Here is a 14,029-nt window from a genome sequence, read left to right as displayed (position 1 = left end):
CATTGGAGGAAACTGATTTTGTCTTTGCCGGTGGGTATCAGCTGCAGCTAGACTTTTGTTTAGAGGTGGAGCCCTTGTCTACTTCACACTTGCATGAGCTTCTTTGTGAGATGAGGGGAGGTTAAATGACAGAAGTGATGCAAGAAGAGGTGAGCATCTCAGTGTCACATGCAGGAGTCCAGCTTTGCTTTCCTGGCTCACTTTGCCAGATTCCTACCCCGACAGAGTTACACAATCTGGGATGCCTCAATTCACTCTCTCCCATTGGTTCCACTGGCAGTGTCGGGGCAGACAAGAATTCTTGTTCCTGGAGGCCCAGTTGGTCTGATAGACCTTGTTCCGGGAGGAATCTCCTTCTCAAATCCCTCCTTCAGACATTTCTCTCTGGGGTTGAGGAAGCTCACCTGAGGCAACATGGATGCACAGGTGCACGCTTAAATTTAGCTCCTTAAAGATCAAGATCTTTCAATCCTGACTCTATTACCTGGCCTCAGGCTCTAAAATCACAGACTTGCTGGATGTCTAGTCTACCCCTCCCCATCTCGTGCACCTGCAATTTGCTATGCAATTTGCTATCACAGCTGGTGGGTGTGGGCTGTGAACTCTCCACCCCTACAGGCACGGTGTTTCTCTGTCCCAGGCTGTTCCCAAATGTGCTGTTATCTGGGATGGAATACCCTGAAAAGACCTTTGGCCTTCACCCTCTTGTTGCTCTTTTGTCGTAATGATGTCCTCTGCCACATTAAGGTCCAGTAGGAAGGTTCTCATCAGATACTAGCACCTTGATATTACACTTCTCAGTCCCTGGAACTATGAGGCAATTAATTTCCATTCATCATAAATTACCCAACCCCCACTGCTCTAGGACTGCAGTACACAACAGACATTTCTAGGTGCTACGTGAATGGAGCCATTCTGGATTTGCTCTTTTACATCTGGGTATTTTCCTTCACATTATAACTTCACAATAATGCTTAGATGGCATGCCATACATTTATTTATTTTTAAAGTTGAATAACAATATTCTATTTTTTGTAGATACCACATTCATTCCTTGATGGGCATTTGGACACTCGTAACAATGCTGCTGTCAACACTGACATACAAATAACTGCTCAGTAGCTGTGCTTTCAATTCTTTTACATATTTACTCAAAAGTGAGGGTCCTGGGGAAATTGTTTCTCTCTCTCTCTCTCTTGGACTTTTGGGACAGTGTTTCTCTGTGGCTCTGTTGTTTTCTTTGGCTGTTTATAGACCAGGCTGGCCTCTAATTTAGAGAGGTCAGCCTGCCTCTGCCTCCCCGAGTGCTGGGATTACAGGCGTGTGTAACTGTGCCCAGCTTTCAATTTTGTCTCTTTTGTTTTCTTAAGACAGGCTTTCTCTGTGTAACTGTCCCGATTGTCCTGGAACTAACTTTGTAGATTGGGGTGACCTTTGCCTCCAGAGTGCTGGGATTAAGGATGTGTGCCACCATGCCCAGCTAAAATTTTTTAATAGTGGATGCTGCCCCATGCACAGAACATATCTCTAGGCACCTCTGCAATCTCTTTCTGTTCTTTTTCTTTCTTTTTATCTTATTATGAGGCTAATTTGTCCCGTTCTAGTGATTAATGGTTCAGAGTATCTTTTCATTGCAGATGGGAGCTAAGTATTTATTTTGAAGGACTCTCCCTTTCTCCTTTAGGGCTTTGCATTAACTGGGCTGTTTGTTTGGTCTTGGTGGAGTTGGATCTTATGAGTTCTTTGCATCTTTTAGATGTTAGCTCCTTATTAAACTGTGACTGACAAATGTGTTTTTCTCTGACCATTTGTTTTTCTATTACACTAAATGTAATAAGGAGTCTACTTTTTGAAAGTCACAATCACATCTCATTTTTGCTTTTAAATTCACTCTGGAAATCAATCTGGTGTTTTCTCGGATAGTTAGAAATAGTGCTTCTTCAAGATCCAGCTATACCACTCCTAGATATATATCCAAAAGACGCTCAAGAATAAAACAAGGACATTTGCTCAACCATGTTTGTAGCAGCTTTATTTGTAATAGCCAGAAGCTGGAAACAGCTCAGATGCCCCTCAGTTGAGGAATGGATACAGAAATTGTGGTACATCTACACAATGGAATATTACTCAGCTACAAAAAACAAGGAAATTATGAATATTGCAGGCAAATGGTGGGAACTGAAAAGATCATCCTGAGTGAAGTATCCCAGGAGCAGAATGACACACAGGGTATGTACTCACTCATAAGTGGATACTAGGCATATAATATAGGATAAACATAGTAAAATCTGTACAGGTAAGGAAACTAATCAAGAAGGAGGACTCTGGCTAAGATGCTCAATCCCCTTTCAGAAAGGCAAAGAGGATGGACATCAGAGGAGGAAGAAAACAGGGAACAGGACAGGAGCCTACCACAGAGGGTCTCTGAAAGGCTCTACCCTGCAGGGTATTGAGGCAGATGTTGAGACTCATAGCCAAACTTTGGGCAGAGTTCAGGGAATCTTAAGAAAGAAGTGGGAGACAGTAAGACCTGGAGAGGACAGGAGCTCCACAAGGACAGCAACAGATCCTAAAAGTCTGGGCACAGGGTTCTTTTCTGAGAGTGAAACCCAGGCAAGTACCACTCATAGAGATGGGCTGGAACCCCTGCACAGAAGTAGCCCATGGCAGTTCAGTGTTCAAGTGGCCTCCATAGTAATGGGGACAGGGATTGTCTCTGACATGAACTGATTGGCCTGCTCTTTGATCACCTCCCCCTGAGGGGGGATCAGCCTTACCAGGCCACAGAAGAAGACAATGCAGCTACTCCTGATGAGACCTGATAGTCTAGGATCAGAGGGAAGGGAAAGAGGACCTCCCTTTTCAATGGACTGGGAGATTGACATGGGTGGGGAAGAGAGAGGGTGGGATTGGGAGGGGAGGAGGGAGGGAAATACAGGGGGGATACAAAGTGAATAAACTGTAATTAATAAAAATTAAAAAAAAGAACCAAATTAAAAAAAATCAGTTGATCTACTCTCCATTATTTGAAAGTCACAATCACCTCATTTTTGCATATACTGTGGTGTGTGTGTGTGTGTGTGTGTGTGTGTGTGTGTATACATGTGTTTTGGGGCACATATGCCACTGTGCACCCTTGCAGATCAGAGGACAGTTTGCAGAAGTCCCTTCTCTCTTTCCACCACCTAGATTCTGAGAACTGAGCTCAGGTAGGTGGCAAGTACCTTTATCCACTGAGCCAACTCTCCAGTTAGTAACAGTCTTATTGCTCAGCAGATCCACTAAAGTAATATCAGTATACATTACAATCTAATGGTAAACTCTGTTGGTTATGTGTGGATAAGTGGACTTCCTGGCACCATTGCTGCAAATAATCTACTTTCCCTAGTAAATAACCTTGTCAGCACTGGAAGAATTTTCAAAACGACTCATACAAACATTGCCTTAAGATCTCAAAGATAAAGAACCTCTTCTCCCCACAGCCAGCATCGGGAGCTCAGGGGCTTGTGAAAGTTCAGTATATTGGGTGTGACTGGAAGACTGTCTATGGAATGGCACCAAGGTTCTGTGCAACCCATCAGTCACCAGGTCTCCATTCCTGCTCTAAAACACAAGCTTTACCTTTACCTAGGAGGGCCCTAAATGGTGGAAGCTTTGTTACTGCAGTAGCAACAAAAGTAACAATACTCTCTATCCCTTGAGGCAGGCGAGGCTGTGCTGGGGGGAGGTCACTTCTCTGAACAGGGGTCTTTGTCTGTTGGAAAGTGATGTTAAAAATGAATATTAAATATTTACCGGAAAACATTAAATATGGCTATATGTTTAGAGGCATGGAAAGGGTTCAACATTCAGGACTGAGTACAAAAATAAAATCCTAGAACAGTACATATCATATAATATCATTAAAGACCAAATAAAATTAAAGGCTCTATCTATGAAGCTGGTAAATAGTTCTGTGTTCATTCTTTTTTTATAATAATTTATTTTTTATTAATTACAAATTATTTGCTTTGTATCCCAGCCGTAGCCTCCTCCCTTGTCTCCTCCCAATCCCACTGTCCTTTTCTCTTCCCCTCATATAGCCCTCCCCCAGTCCACTGATAGGGGAGGTCCTCCAATCCTTCCACCTGACCCTAGCCTATCAGATCTCATCAGGACTGGCTGCATTGTCTTCTTATATGGCCTGGTAAGGCTGTTCCCTTCTCAGAGGGAGGTAATCAAAGAGCCCACCACTGAGTTCATGTCAGAGACAGTTCCTGTTCCCCTTACTAGGGAACCCCACTTGGAGACTAAGCTGCCATGGGCTACATCTGTGCTGGGGTTCTAGGATATCTCCAGGCCTCGGCCTTGGTTGTAGTATCAGTCTCAAAAAAGATACCTGGGCCCAGATTTTTTGGTTCTGTTCCTCTCCTTGTGGAGCTCCTGTTCCCTGCAGGTTTTTCTACACTCCCCGCCTTCTTTCAAAAGATTCCCTGCACAATGCCCAAAGTTTGGCTATGAGTCTCAGTATCTGCTTCAATATCCTGCTGGGTAGAATCTTTCAGGGGCCCTCTGTGGCAGGCTCCGGTCCTGTTCCCTGTTGTCTCCCTCTTCCAATGTCCATCTTGTTTGCTTTTTTTGAAAGAAAACACAGAAGTACATACGGTAAACTGTTAATAGTGATGGCAATGGGAGGAAGTGGGAGCTGGGTTGGAAATGATAGCTTTTAGTGTCATGTTATTTTTTGTTATTCAGTGTTATCTGAAATGTTATAATGAAAAATTGCTATAATAATAAAAGACATGGCAAGCAACTTTATGTAGTTCAGCTGCTTGCACTGTCAGGACAGGGCCAGGAAACCCTTCTTTCATTCCAGTCACCAGCCCCTCCCCATACTGTCAGCTTCTTCCAAACAAGCCAAAAATTAATTTATGCATCTCCATATATGCATATATTTGCAAACAGACCATATGTGTGGAAAGAAGTTTTTATGCTCTGTTTGTAAAATGATACCATCTTATATATCTTAACTTTAATATTCCATTCCCCTCTGAGGTAGGAAATAAATAACCTTCCTGAAATTGTAGTGCCCTCTTTCTTCCTCCCCAACATTTCTCCTGATCTGAATATCAAAAAGATATATTGTAAACAATTTTTGAACAATAAAAATTAATGAGTGAAGCAGAGTGATGACTTTGTTCTGATGTGCTTGAAACAGTGGCTAAGACCCAGGCCCCATTCAGGGGAACAGCCCACTGTGCCATCTCACTGCCTAGAATTTAGACTATGAAAATCTGTGTGGATTAAAAGAATTTACACTTCACTTAGATTTTTCATTATTCTTTGTACCATGGTTGACAGTGAGTACACAAACTCTGGAGAGAACTCTAATGAGGTCCTTAAGGAAAGACTCTAATGAGTCTTAAGGAACTTGACTAAAAGAACATCCCACGCCATCCCCTAGAACACCATGACCACCTTCATAACCTCTTCACACTGAACTACAAGTTTGATTAACAAAAGCCACAACAATAACAATGGACCATCAGTCATCTAAACATAGGTTTTATTAAAAAATTATGTACATCTTGTAAAAAATGAAAATTCAGAACTCATTAATACAATGCTCCTCACCGCAGCAGAGGGACAGTCTCATTTAACTGGAGTAAAATGTCCCGGAATTCACACCGTAGCATGGACCTTCAGTGACTCAGCTGCCATCTTCCCCACAGCAGAGGCTGGTCTGTGAAGGCAAAGCCCTCCTCTGTACATGCTCTCCTCAGTCACGCCTTCCTTCTTGCTGTCCAGCAGCTCACACGATGGGATAGACAGCAAAGGTAGCAATTCCACAGTTGTTGTCCCGGTCTTTGGCCATCTTTATATAGCCATTCAGGCCCCAGTTTTCACCCCAGCTGGAAGAGCATGTTAGCCATTTAGTAGAGGGAACACAGCAAAGAAACTTCATTCAAAGAAACTTGATTCTTCATTGAAACACAGAGACTGAGGCCACACATAACAGACAGGATGAGAGAGGGCAAAGGGTCAACTCTTGGACACCAACTGTTGAATCAGTCACTTGAGTTTGGGAATCACAGCAGAGAAAGCACAGGCCATCTCCACAGCCACATTTGGCTCAGAACTAGAAATGCAGTGGTTCAAATTCTATTTTAACACTCCTCAAACCATGTCAGAGTCTTATCGTGATTACTTCACCCTGAAACTTCTGTATTCAAAATATGTGAAGTAAATTGCTGAAACCTGCACCCAAATACTGCCTGCAAACAGTACTTTTCCCTTAGTGTTTCTGGATGTTTATACCTATTCTTGACCAGCCAGTATTTCCTGCCATCTGATTCTTCACCATAGCCAACCACCAGGACAGCATGATCCAGACTAGTGCTGCTGCAGTTTGGCTCATAATACATGCCTGGAAGAGAAAATCAAAGCTAGAATGAGAGGCTCCAGTGACCCCACAGTGACCATGTCATCCACAGTCATGGAAACGTTTCTAATTTCAGTGCAATCACGTATACTCCAGACTTTTGTGACATCTGCTCTTATGTAACATAACAGAAGTAAAGATTAGCATAAATCCTCAGGAAAAATGCTTGCTTGGAAGGAATCCTCCACCTGCTGCAATCAAGAGGCTTCCCTAAAACTGAACTGGAAAAGTGGAATATTATCAAAGTCTTAAAGTTTCACAACTGCCAAAAAAATCAATAATATTAAGCCACATAAAACCTGATTTTGCTAATTAAAAAATAATAGATACACGTTCATGGGATTGTGTTTAATTAATGCCAAGTAAAAAGCAACACATAAATATTGTTCCTGTTGAATGTAACATATGCAATTCACAATGTTTACAGATTTTATATACCAAAAGGTAATCAAATTCACGGGCTGCGGTGGAAGCACAACCTTTCCTTGTGACTGCTGGAAGGAAGCACACTTACCGCCTTTATAGAACCTGAAGGAATGGTGTTGACTATTAATTCCAACTGAGATGGGGCCCACAGTGGCCACGGCCGTCATCAGAGCATCCTCACTCAATGGGATTTTTACATAGTTTGTGACATTAGCTGCAGAATATTCAGGATCATATCTGCAGGGTCCATTCTTTGAATGGCAAAGGAGAATAAAAACATCATGGTTATTGCCATCCACCTCTGGGGAAACGTGAGTTATTCAGAAGTACCCTCAGCTGAGTTGTCACTACAAAGGTGACTCAGCATTTGCTGTGGAGGAGCTCCTCGTGTAAGTGCTTACCAAATGTCACAGGACATGTTAAGCTGATAGATTTCAGTAGCTGGTAGAAACTAGCTCACATGTCTTCAATGACATGCTATGGATATTTCTATAGATAATAGCGTTCCACATTGGAGAGAAATCGGTATTACCTGTGAATTGTTTTACATATAATCCATGTGAGCAGAAGCAGGGACAGCTACATGGAAACCATGGAATCAAAGTAGCCTGCAAAAGGCTGACATTTTAATGGCAGCACTTAGGATTTAGTAAGCTGGCTTCTACCCTTTATGAGTCCTGAGGACAGTAACATAATTGTTTTGTTTTCTGAACCTAGTTAGGAAAATCAACACCTTAGGATTTTTACTTACCTGTGCTTCATATGGATAGAAGACCATTGTGTCAAGGCCTTTGTTTTCAATCACATACTGGAAGGCAAGGTTCATTAAGCCACCATTACAGCCTTGGTTGCCATATGACCAGGAGCAGTCCACTAGGTTCTGTTCACTCAGAGGGACCAGTTTGCCTGTTTTGCGGAACATCTGTCCTTCTAGGGAACCAACTGCACTAAAAGCCCAACAAGCACCACAACGACCCTAGAAGAGAGAGAGAAAAAGAGTAGAGGTGTTTCAAAGCAATGCACATGACACAATAACACAGTGAACTGCGTGAAGCAAGACTTCTGGCTCCACGGTGGACAGTGAGTGATGCCTGACAATGTGCTGTGTCCTACCTGATTCTTCACAGGAGTCACATAGCCATGATCTCTCCAATCCACAGACTTTGGGACATCTCCCAGCAAAGGCTCCTGGAAAAGGTTCTCCTCGTTGGGTCCCATGCTTTGAAAGCCAGTCATCAATTCTCTGAATTCTGTATTGGTCTTTAAGAAAAAAGAGACAAATCATTGCAAAGGGAGGGATGACTTACAAGGTACCAAAGGGAGGAAGTATGATGTGCTGCAACCCACGTCACACTCACCAGATCCCCAAAGGCATTCATCTCCAGGCTGAAGCCATGCTTCCCCTGAAGATAGTCCTGATTGTGCAGCTCGATCATTTTCATGTTGTTCTCCCACACTGCTCTCTTCTGTCCTTCTTCACTCTGGAATAAACACAGTGTGTGGTGGGTCAAGCCCAATCCTATAGTTCCCTCAGTGGCCCTGCTGCTACAGGTGATAAGAACCAAGGGAAGCTAGAATCCAGACCCTATGGCAATAGGGTATTTAGACATTAGTGTCCATAAAGCATGCCATGTGGGATGCCGGGGGGAGGGGAACTGGCTTCCACAATGCAAACTCTCTATAAACAAGTCACAGCAAGGACCATTGTCTCTGTGTTGCCTCTCGACATTTCTATGGTACCAACCATATGGTATGTTTTCCCATGTTTTGTCTTCCATTCCTGCCATACAGCATCCAAACTGGGATCGTGTGTTGGAGCAGCTGAGACTGCCCCCAGGCAAAGAGTGGCCAGGAAGAAAACTGGAATCATGCTTCCAAAACCTAGAGATGATGAAGAAATGAGATTCTGATCATGGAAATTCTTCAGTAAATTCTGGTTTCTACATAGGATGTGGAATTCTGGTCACCATGGTAGAATGAAATTACTTTAACCATCTCTCAGTGATCATTGGCATGGCTAAGAATGAGGTTGGCTAACAGCACATATGTAAAAAATGATCCCATGAGTCAAATGAAGAAAAGAGAAGCTGCCTAGATCTCCAGACTTTGAGTGTGTGCACTGTGCACTTGGCTCACCAGAGATACTGGATGAACCCATGGTTAATCCAGTCAAAGCAGTAGCTAACTTCTTAAGACATAGCTGGCCCAGGTTTTGTCCCATTGATATTGAGGTCTCCTAACCTAACCATAACTCATGCACAATGTGATTCCTCTGTACATACAAAGAGATCTGCAAGACTTTCTTGGTCAGTGTACACTAAGCCAGAATATGCCCGGGCTCTTTCCCTTCTGGAATCTTTCTGGTATGTCCCCTCTAGAAAAATCTTGAAAGACAACAGTTAGGAATCTGCCCCACAACAGTGATGTGCCTTTGGAGTCCCACCTCACTGTCTCAATGAGGAGTGCCCCGTGGCTGAGTACAGGACGCCTCAGCCACCAGTTTAGGTAGGAAACAAGGAGAGATCAATGCCAGATTTAGGATGTATAAGGTTTTGCATGAGGCACTTCAGAAAGGGTCATGCAAGAGTCAAGCCATAGGCTATTCCTTGGGCACCTGCCAGATGAGACCAGAGAATTGTCCCTGTCCTTGGCTTACATGACAATGATGATCCCTTCTGGCATAGGGAGTAACGGTCATGGCAGCTTATATACAGAAAAAAACTGGTTCTTTCTGTGCCTGTGTGACTAGAGGCAGCCCGCTAGGTTCTGCTCACACAGAGGGATCAGTCTACCTGATTTCACATTATTGATACTTTGTACACACCTGGCCCCCTGAAAGATCTGGTGACGTCCTGGGCTTCCCCACCCAACCTCCTCTGGATCCCCACCTTCCGTCTGCTAAGGTTGAGTTGATATTGTCATTCCTGAGGTAGCTGCATGATGCTGCAAGGAGGCTCTCTAGGCTGCTCCTCCAGTGTCAGTTCCCAGTCTGCCTTGATAGAGCTATGGGCTCACCTGGGATGTCCAGAGCTGGGCAGCTGTGCTTCACAGTCTCCGGTCTTCAGAGGTTGCTGAGATCCTAGGCTGTGTCCCAGCTGCATGTGGATCCAGGCTTTAAGTACCAAGTCTGTGGCTCCAGGACAATGTCCCTGCCCAGTTGCCCCTCCCTGCAATTGGCTGGGTAGGCTACTGGACTGGATCTCCAGGCCACGTGATTGTAGGCATGTATTGACACTGACTCCCACCCTGTCCTGGGGCCTTGGGTGTGTGCTGCCTAGGTGGACTGTGGGGAAGGGAGCAGTGGGTTCCTGCTATAGGAAAGCAGCGTTTGTGAGTCTAGTGACTTCAGCTGAGAAAGTGCTATAACAGAAGCCTTGGCACTTGGTTCATGATGGAAGGTTCTAGCTAACTGGGTGTGGATTTACAACCCTGAATTTGCCTTTGAGGTAGAGATTTTGGTTAAAACAATTGCCAGTGTTGCCCTGTGAGCTGTTCTATCCTAGCCCAGTGTCTCCTTTAATTGACAGCTAAGCTAGGTCCTCTGGTGGGTACAGAATGGGCTCATTCTTCCCATTGTTTGGGAGGTGGACAACTATGTTTCTAAGAATCTTTAGGAGATGGCCAATGCAACCTACAGATGATCTGGGCTGAGGGTGTTCTGAGACTGCGGGCCACCTGTCACTCATTTCATACTGTCTGTTCATTTCTGTCTCCTTTCTCTCTTATCTTCAACTACAGCAGAAGTTGTGAGGTGTCTGCACAAACCTAGGTGAAGGATAGGAAAGTGACCGGTATTTTGGAGTCTTTTTTTTTGCATTTACCTCTGAGTTTACATTATGTTTTCTCAAATGCTGCCTTAGGGTTGAATTTAGGAGTATTACAGAGGCTAATGCTAGGAGTGAGATAGGGTTTGGAAACTCTTTAGGTGAGAGAAGCATATGTAAATAAAAATGAGGAGTAATAGCTCTTCTCATTGTGCCATTAAGAAAAATAAACCACAGCTGTTCTCAATCCTCATTTACTCACATTGTGGAAAACAATTTTTAGTGAAATATCGCTGTGATCTTTCTCAAACAGCCTTTGCTAATCATGTTCTGAGTTCTTTGATTAAAGCTTGGAGTCAGCAGCAGGGTGGTGGTGCATGCCTGTAATCCCAGCAGATGGGGAGGCAGAGGCAGGTGGAGCTCTATGAGTTTGAGGCCAGTCTGCTTTACAAAGTGAGTACAGGATAGGCAAGGCTACAGAGAGAACTCTGTCTCGAGAAAACAAAAACAAAAACAAAGCTTGGAGTCATATGACATTCTTAGCTATAAGCTTCTGTTTACTTAAGACTCTATTGATATTCTATTTAGAAACAAAATCAGACCGATAACTTTTTCATTGTGATACACTGGGGTCACATGCAAATCAACCTTTCAGCAGCACATCTTTGGAATTAGCAGCATACATACTGTCTTGCAACTGTCAGGACCATAGAACTCCAGAGTCTATTATTCCGTATCCCTAAACTGAAAGTGTTCTCAGTAAGTATCTCCTCTCTCTCTAGTCCAGCACCCACTACTCAATTCTCTGTGTTTGCGTTTAAGAATGGCTGCAGGTAGAAACCTTGTAACGTCCTTTACACTCCAGCTTGTTAAAAGTGAATTGGTATTTCAATTGTATAAAGTGATATGACCATTACAGCATGAGCAGCCCCCATAGCATATGTCAGTCTCCATATTTCCTGAATTTGTGTCACTCCTCCAATATGGAGATCTTGGGCTTTGTTTATGTGTTTAGGTCCTTGCTGGACCTTTGTTCTGCCTTTATACCTTAAGTGACAAACATTTTTCAACCTCTGCCTTTAATCTCTTGGGTACACAGTCAGAAGGGCAGCTCAGGGGTGTCTAATTCTCTACTTCAATTTTCTCCACAGTCCAACAGAGCAGGCACCACTGCTTTACCACCAGCCATGCCCAAGGGTGCTCTCCCCCGACAAATGTTGCCTCCTGCCTCTCTTTCTGAAGAGGCCTTTCCCACTGTGTGGAGAGGTTCTGAGCTGTGTTTTTCAAGAATCAGTGCTGTGGAGAATCGTTTCAGTGCCTCAGTTCTCATCGGTATCTTACTAACAGAGAATTCTCTAATAGTTCTTTATTGGTTTATTTATTTTGTGGCTTTGGTGAGTTTTAGGAGTTTCAAATTTATGTAAACACACACACACACATACACACACACACACACACACCAAAATGTATTGTGTCTCCTGCATTAAGTAAAAGGACAACTTCTGGTAATAGAATGTCCCCTTTTAGCGAGTGGGTTCTGAGTACTTGACCTAAGGACTCAGAGATAGACATTTTACCTTTCAAGCCTTCAGACAGTGTGGGATTTTTACTTGTTTGTTAGTTCTTTTTTTACATTTGGAGTTTCAACTAATTTCCAGGTACATAACATTTAAATATATTAGACACTTGGGTGGATTTTTTTTTCAGTGTTGATAGCATTACTTAACAGGAACTCCACAAGGAGAGCAACAGAACAAGAAAATTTGAACACAGGGAACTTCCCAGATACTCATACTCCAACCAAGGACTATTCATAGAGATAACCTAGAACCCTGACAATGCAGCCACTTCTGATGAGAACTGATAGACTAAGATCAGAAAGAAGGAGAGGAGGACCTCCCCTATCAGTGTACTTGGGGAGGGGCATGCATGCAGAAAGTGGGGGAGGGTGGGACCGGGAGGGGAGGAGGGAGGGGCATATGGGGGGGATACAAAATGAATAAAGTGTAATTAATAAAAGTTCAAAAAAAAAATAAAATGACCCACCAAAAAAATTTTTTTAAACATTGATCAAATTCTGTTTTTCTTATCAACTTTATGTTACATCCAAAATCAATTAAAAAAAATCCTCTTCAACACCGAGGCCACTATGTTTGGCCTTAGGTGCATACACAGCTCTGCTTGGTTCTGGGAAGTAAGAATCCATTTCCTGCAAAGCTACACATCTCTAGAAATGTTCCCATAGCCTCCTGCCCGCCCAGCATTTTTTCCCTAGGCGGCCTCTGCAGGACTTCTCTAAGCTAGCCTGTCAGCAAGCAAGATAGCGGACCTTCCTGCCAGAGGGTTTGCCCACACCCAGGAGGAAGGAATGCTGCAGAGAGGCAAGAAGATCCTGAGCAGACACACCTTGCTGCACTTTCCACTGGAATCAGAAGCTTTTGGGAAATCACATTCCAGCAAGGTTGTGGATTCCCCATCAAACCCGAGCTCACACACTGTCCTTCAACTTCATGGTTTCTTTTTTCATGAATTGTTTTTACATGCTTATATGTATTTGCATAACTATATATATGTATTCCTCCCCCCTCAGGAAACCACAACCAATCAAAATGCTGAATAGTGGAGCCCAGTCCAAATGGGAACATCTCATCTACATAACACTCTCACACCCAAGTCCCAGGAAACACTTGGGAAAGGAGAGCATAAAGACTGTAAGAGCCAGAGGGTCAGGGTCTTTGCTGTGAGCTTGTTCCTTATCAAAATGCTAGAAGCTGTACTCATAAAATCTTACCAAAATAATTGATTAAACCTGGATCAATTTCAAGCATGACTTCTGTAACAGGTGAAAAAACTATGACAACTTCCCCTACCATGCCCAAAGTGCTCCAACTTTAAAATTAAACCACAGAACTCAACTTTTGGAGATGTAGGGAAGAAAATTTAAATAAGAGAACTGAAGGCACCGATATTCATACCAGTCACTGAAACACTTGTTCATACAAAATCTGTGGAATGATGCTAGGCCCAAATCATATCACACTGTCCCACTATGCCTTTTCCTGTTACATGCAGTTATGGCCAGGAACCAGAATGTCCTTACAGCAGGAGCTCAATCCTGTCTGGTCACACTCCCCCTCTGAGCAGGATCTTCTTGCTCCTTGTGCCCCAGACAGCATGTGCTCATGCTGGCCTGTCTGCAGCAACAATCCTGCAGTTGTGCTGAGCAGCACCCCTCATTCTGATGCCTCCTGTTGGTATTCTCATGTACTGAGCCCTGCTGGGCCCCTTAGCTACAAACCCACATTCCCTTCCATTGGGGCTGTTGCTGCAGATGGCTTCCTCACTCTAGGACCTCACCACCATGGCAGCTGGGACTGTCCTCATGGTCCTTAATGAAGTCTTCCCAGCCATGCTATTG

At 43.6% G+C, this 14,029-nt stretch overlaps 1 protein-coding gene across 1 annotated transcript; it reads right to left on the bottom strand.

Moving 5' to 3' along the window:
• Window positions 1-5,791: 5,791 nt before the first annotated feature.
• On the bottom strand, window positions 5,792-8,717 carry LOC110556600 (procathepsin L-like). The gene is made up of 7 exons (XM_021650454.1): window positions 8,592-8,717; window positions 8,206-8,328; window positions 7,961-8,107; window positions 7,599-7,823; window positions 6,936-7,098; window positions 6,298-6,406; window positions 5,792-5,891 (listed from the first exon to the last, which is right to left on the bottom strand). The coding sequence occupies exons 1-7, from the start codon at window positions 8,715-8,717 to the stop codon at window positions 5,792-5,794; spliced, it is 993 nt and encodes a 330-aa protein (XP_021506129.1).
• Window positions 8,718-14,029: the final 5,312 nt, after the last annotated feature.

This window comes from Meriones unguiculatus, chromosome 3 (assembly GCF_030254825.1).
Source record: "Meriones unguiculatus strain TT.TT164.6M chromosome 3, Bangor_MerUng_6.1, whole genome shotgun sequence".
NCBI classification, from domain to species: domain Eukaryota; kingdom Metazoa; phylum Chordata; class Mammalia; order Rodentia; family Muridae; genus Meriones; species Meriones unguiculatus.
This window is presented reverse-complemented; position numbering and strand designations above follow the sequence as displayed.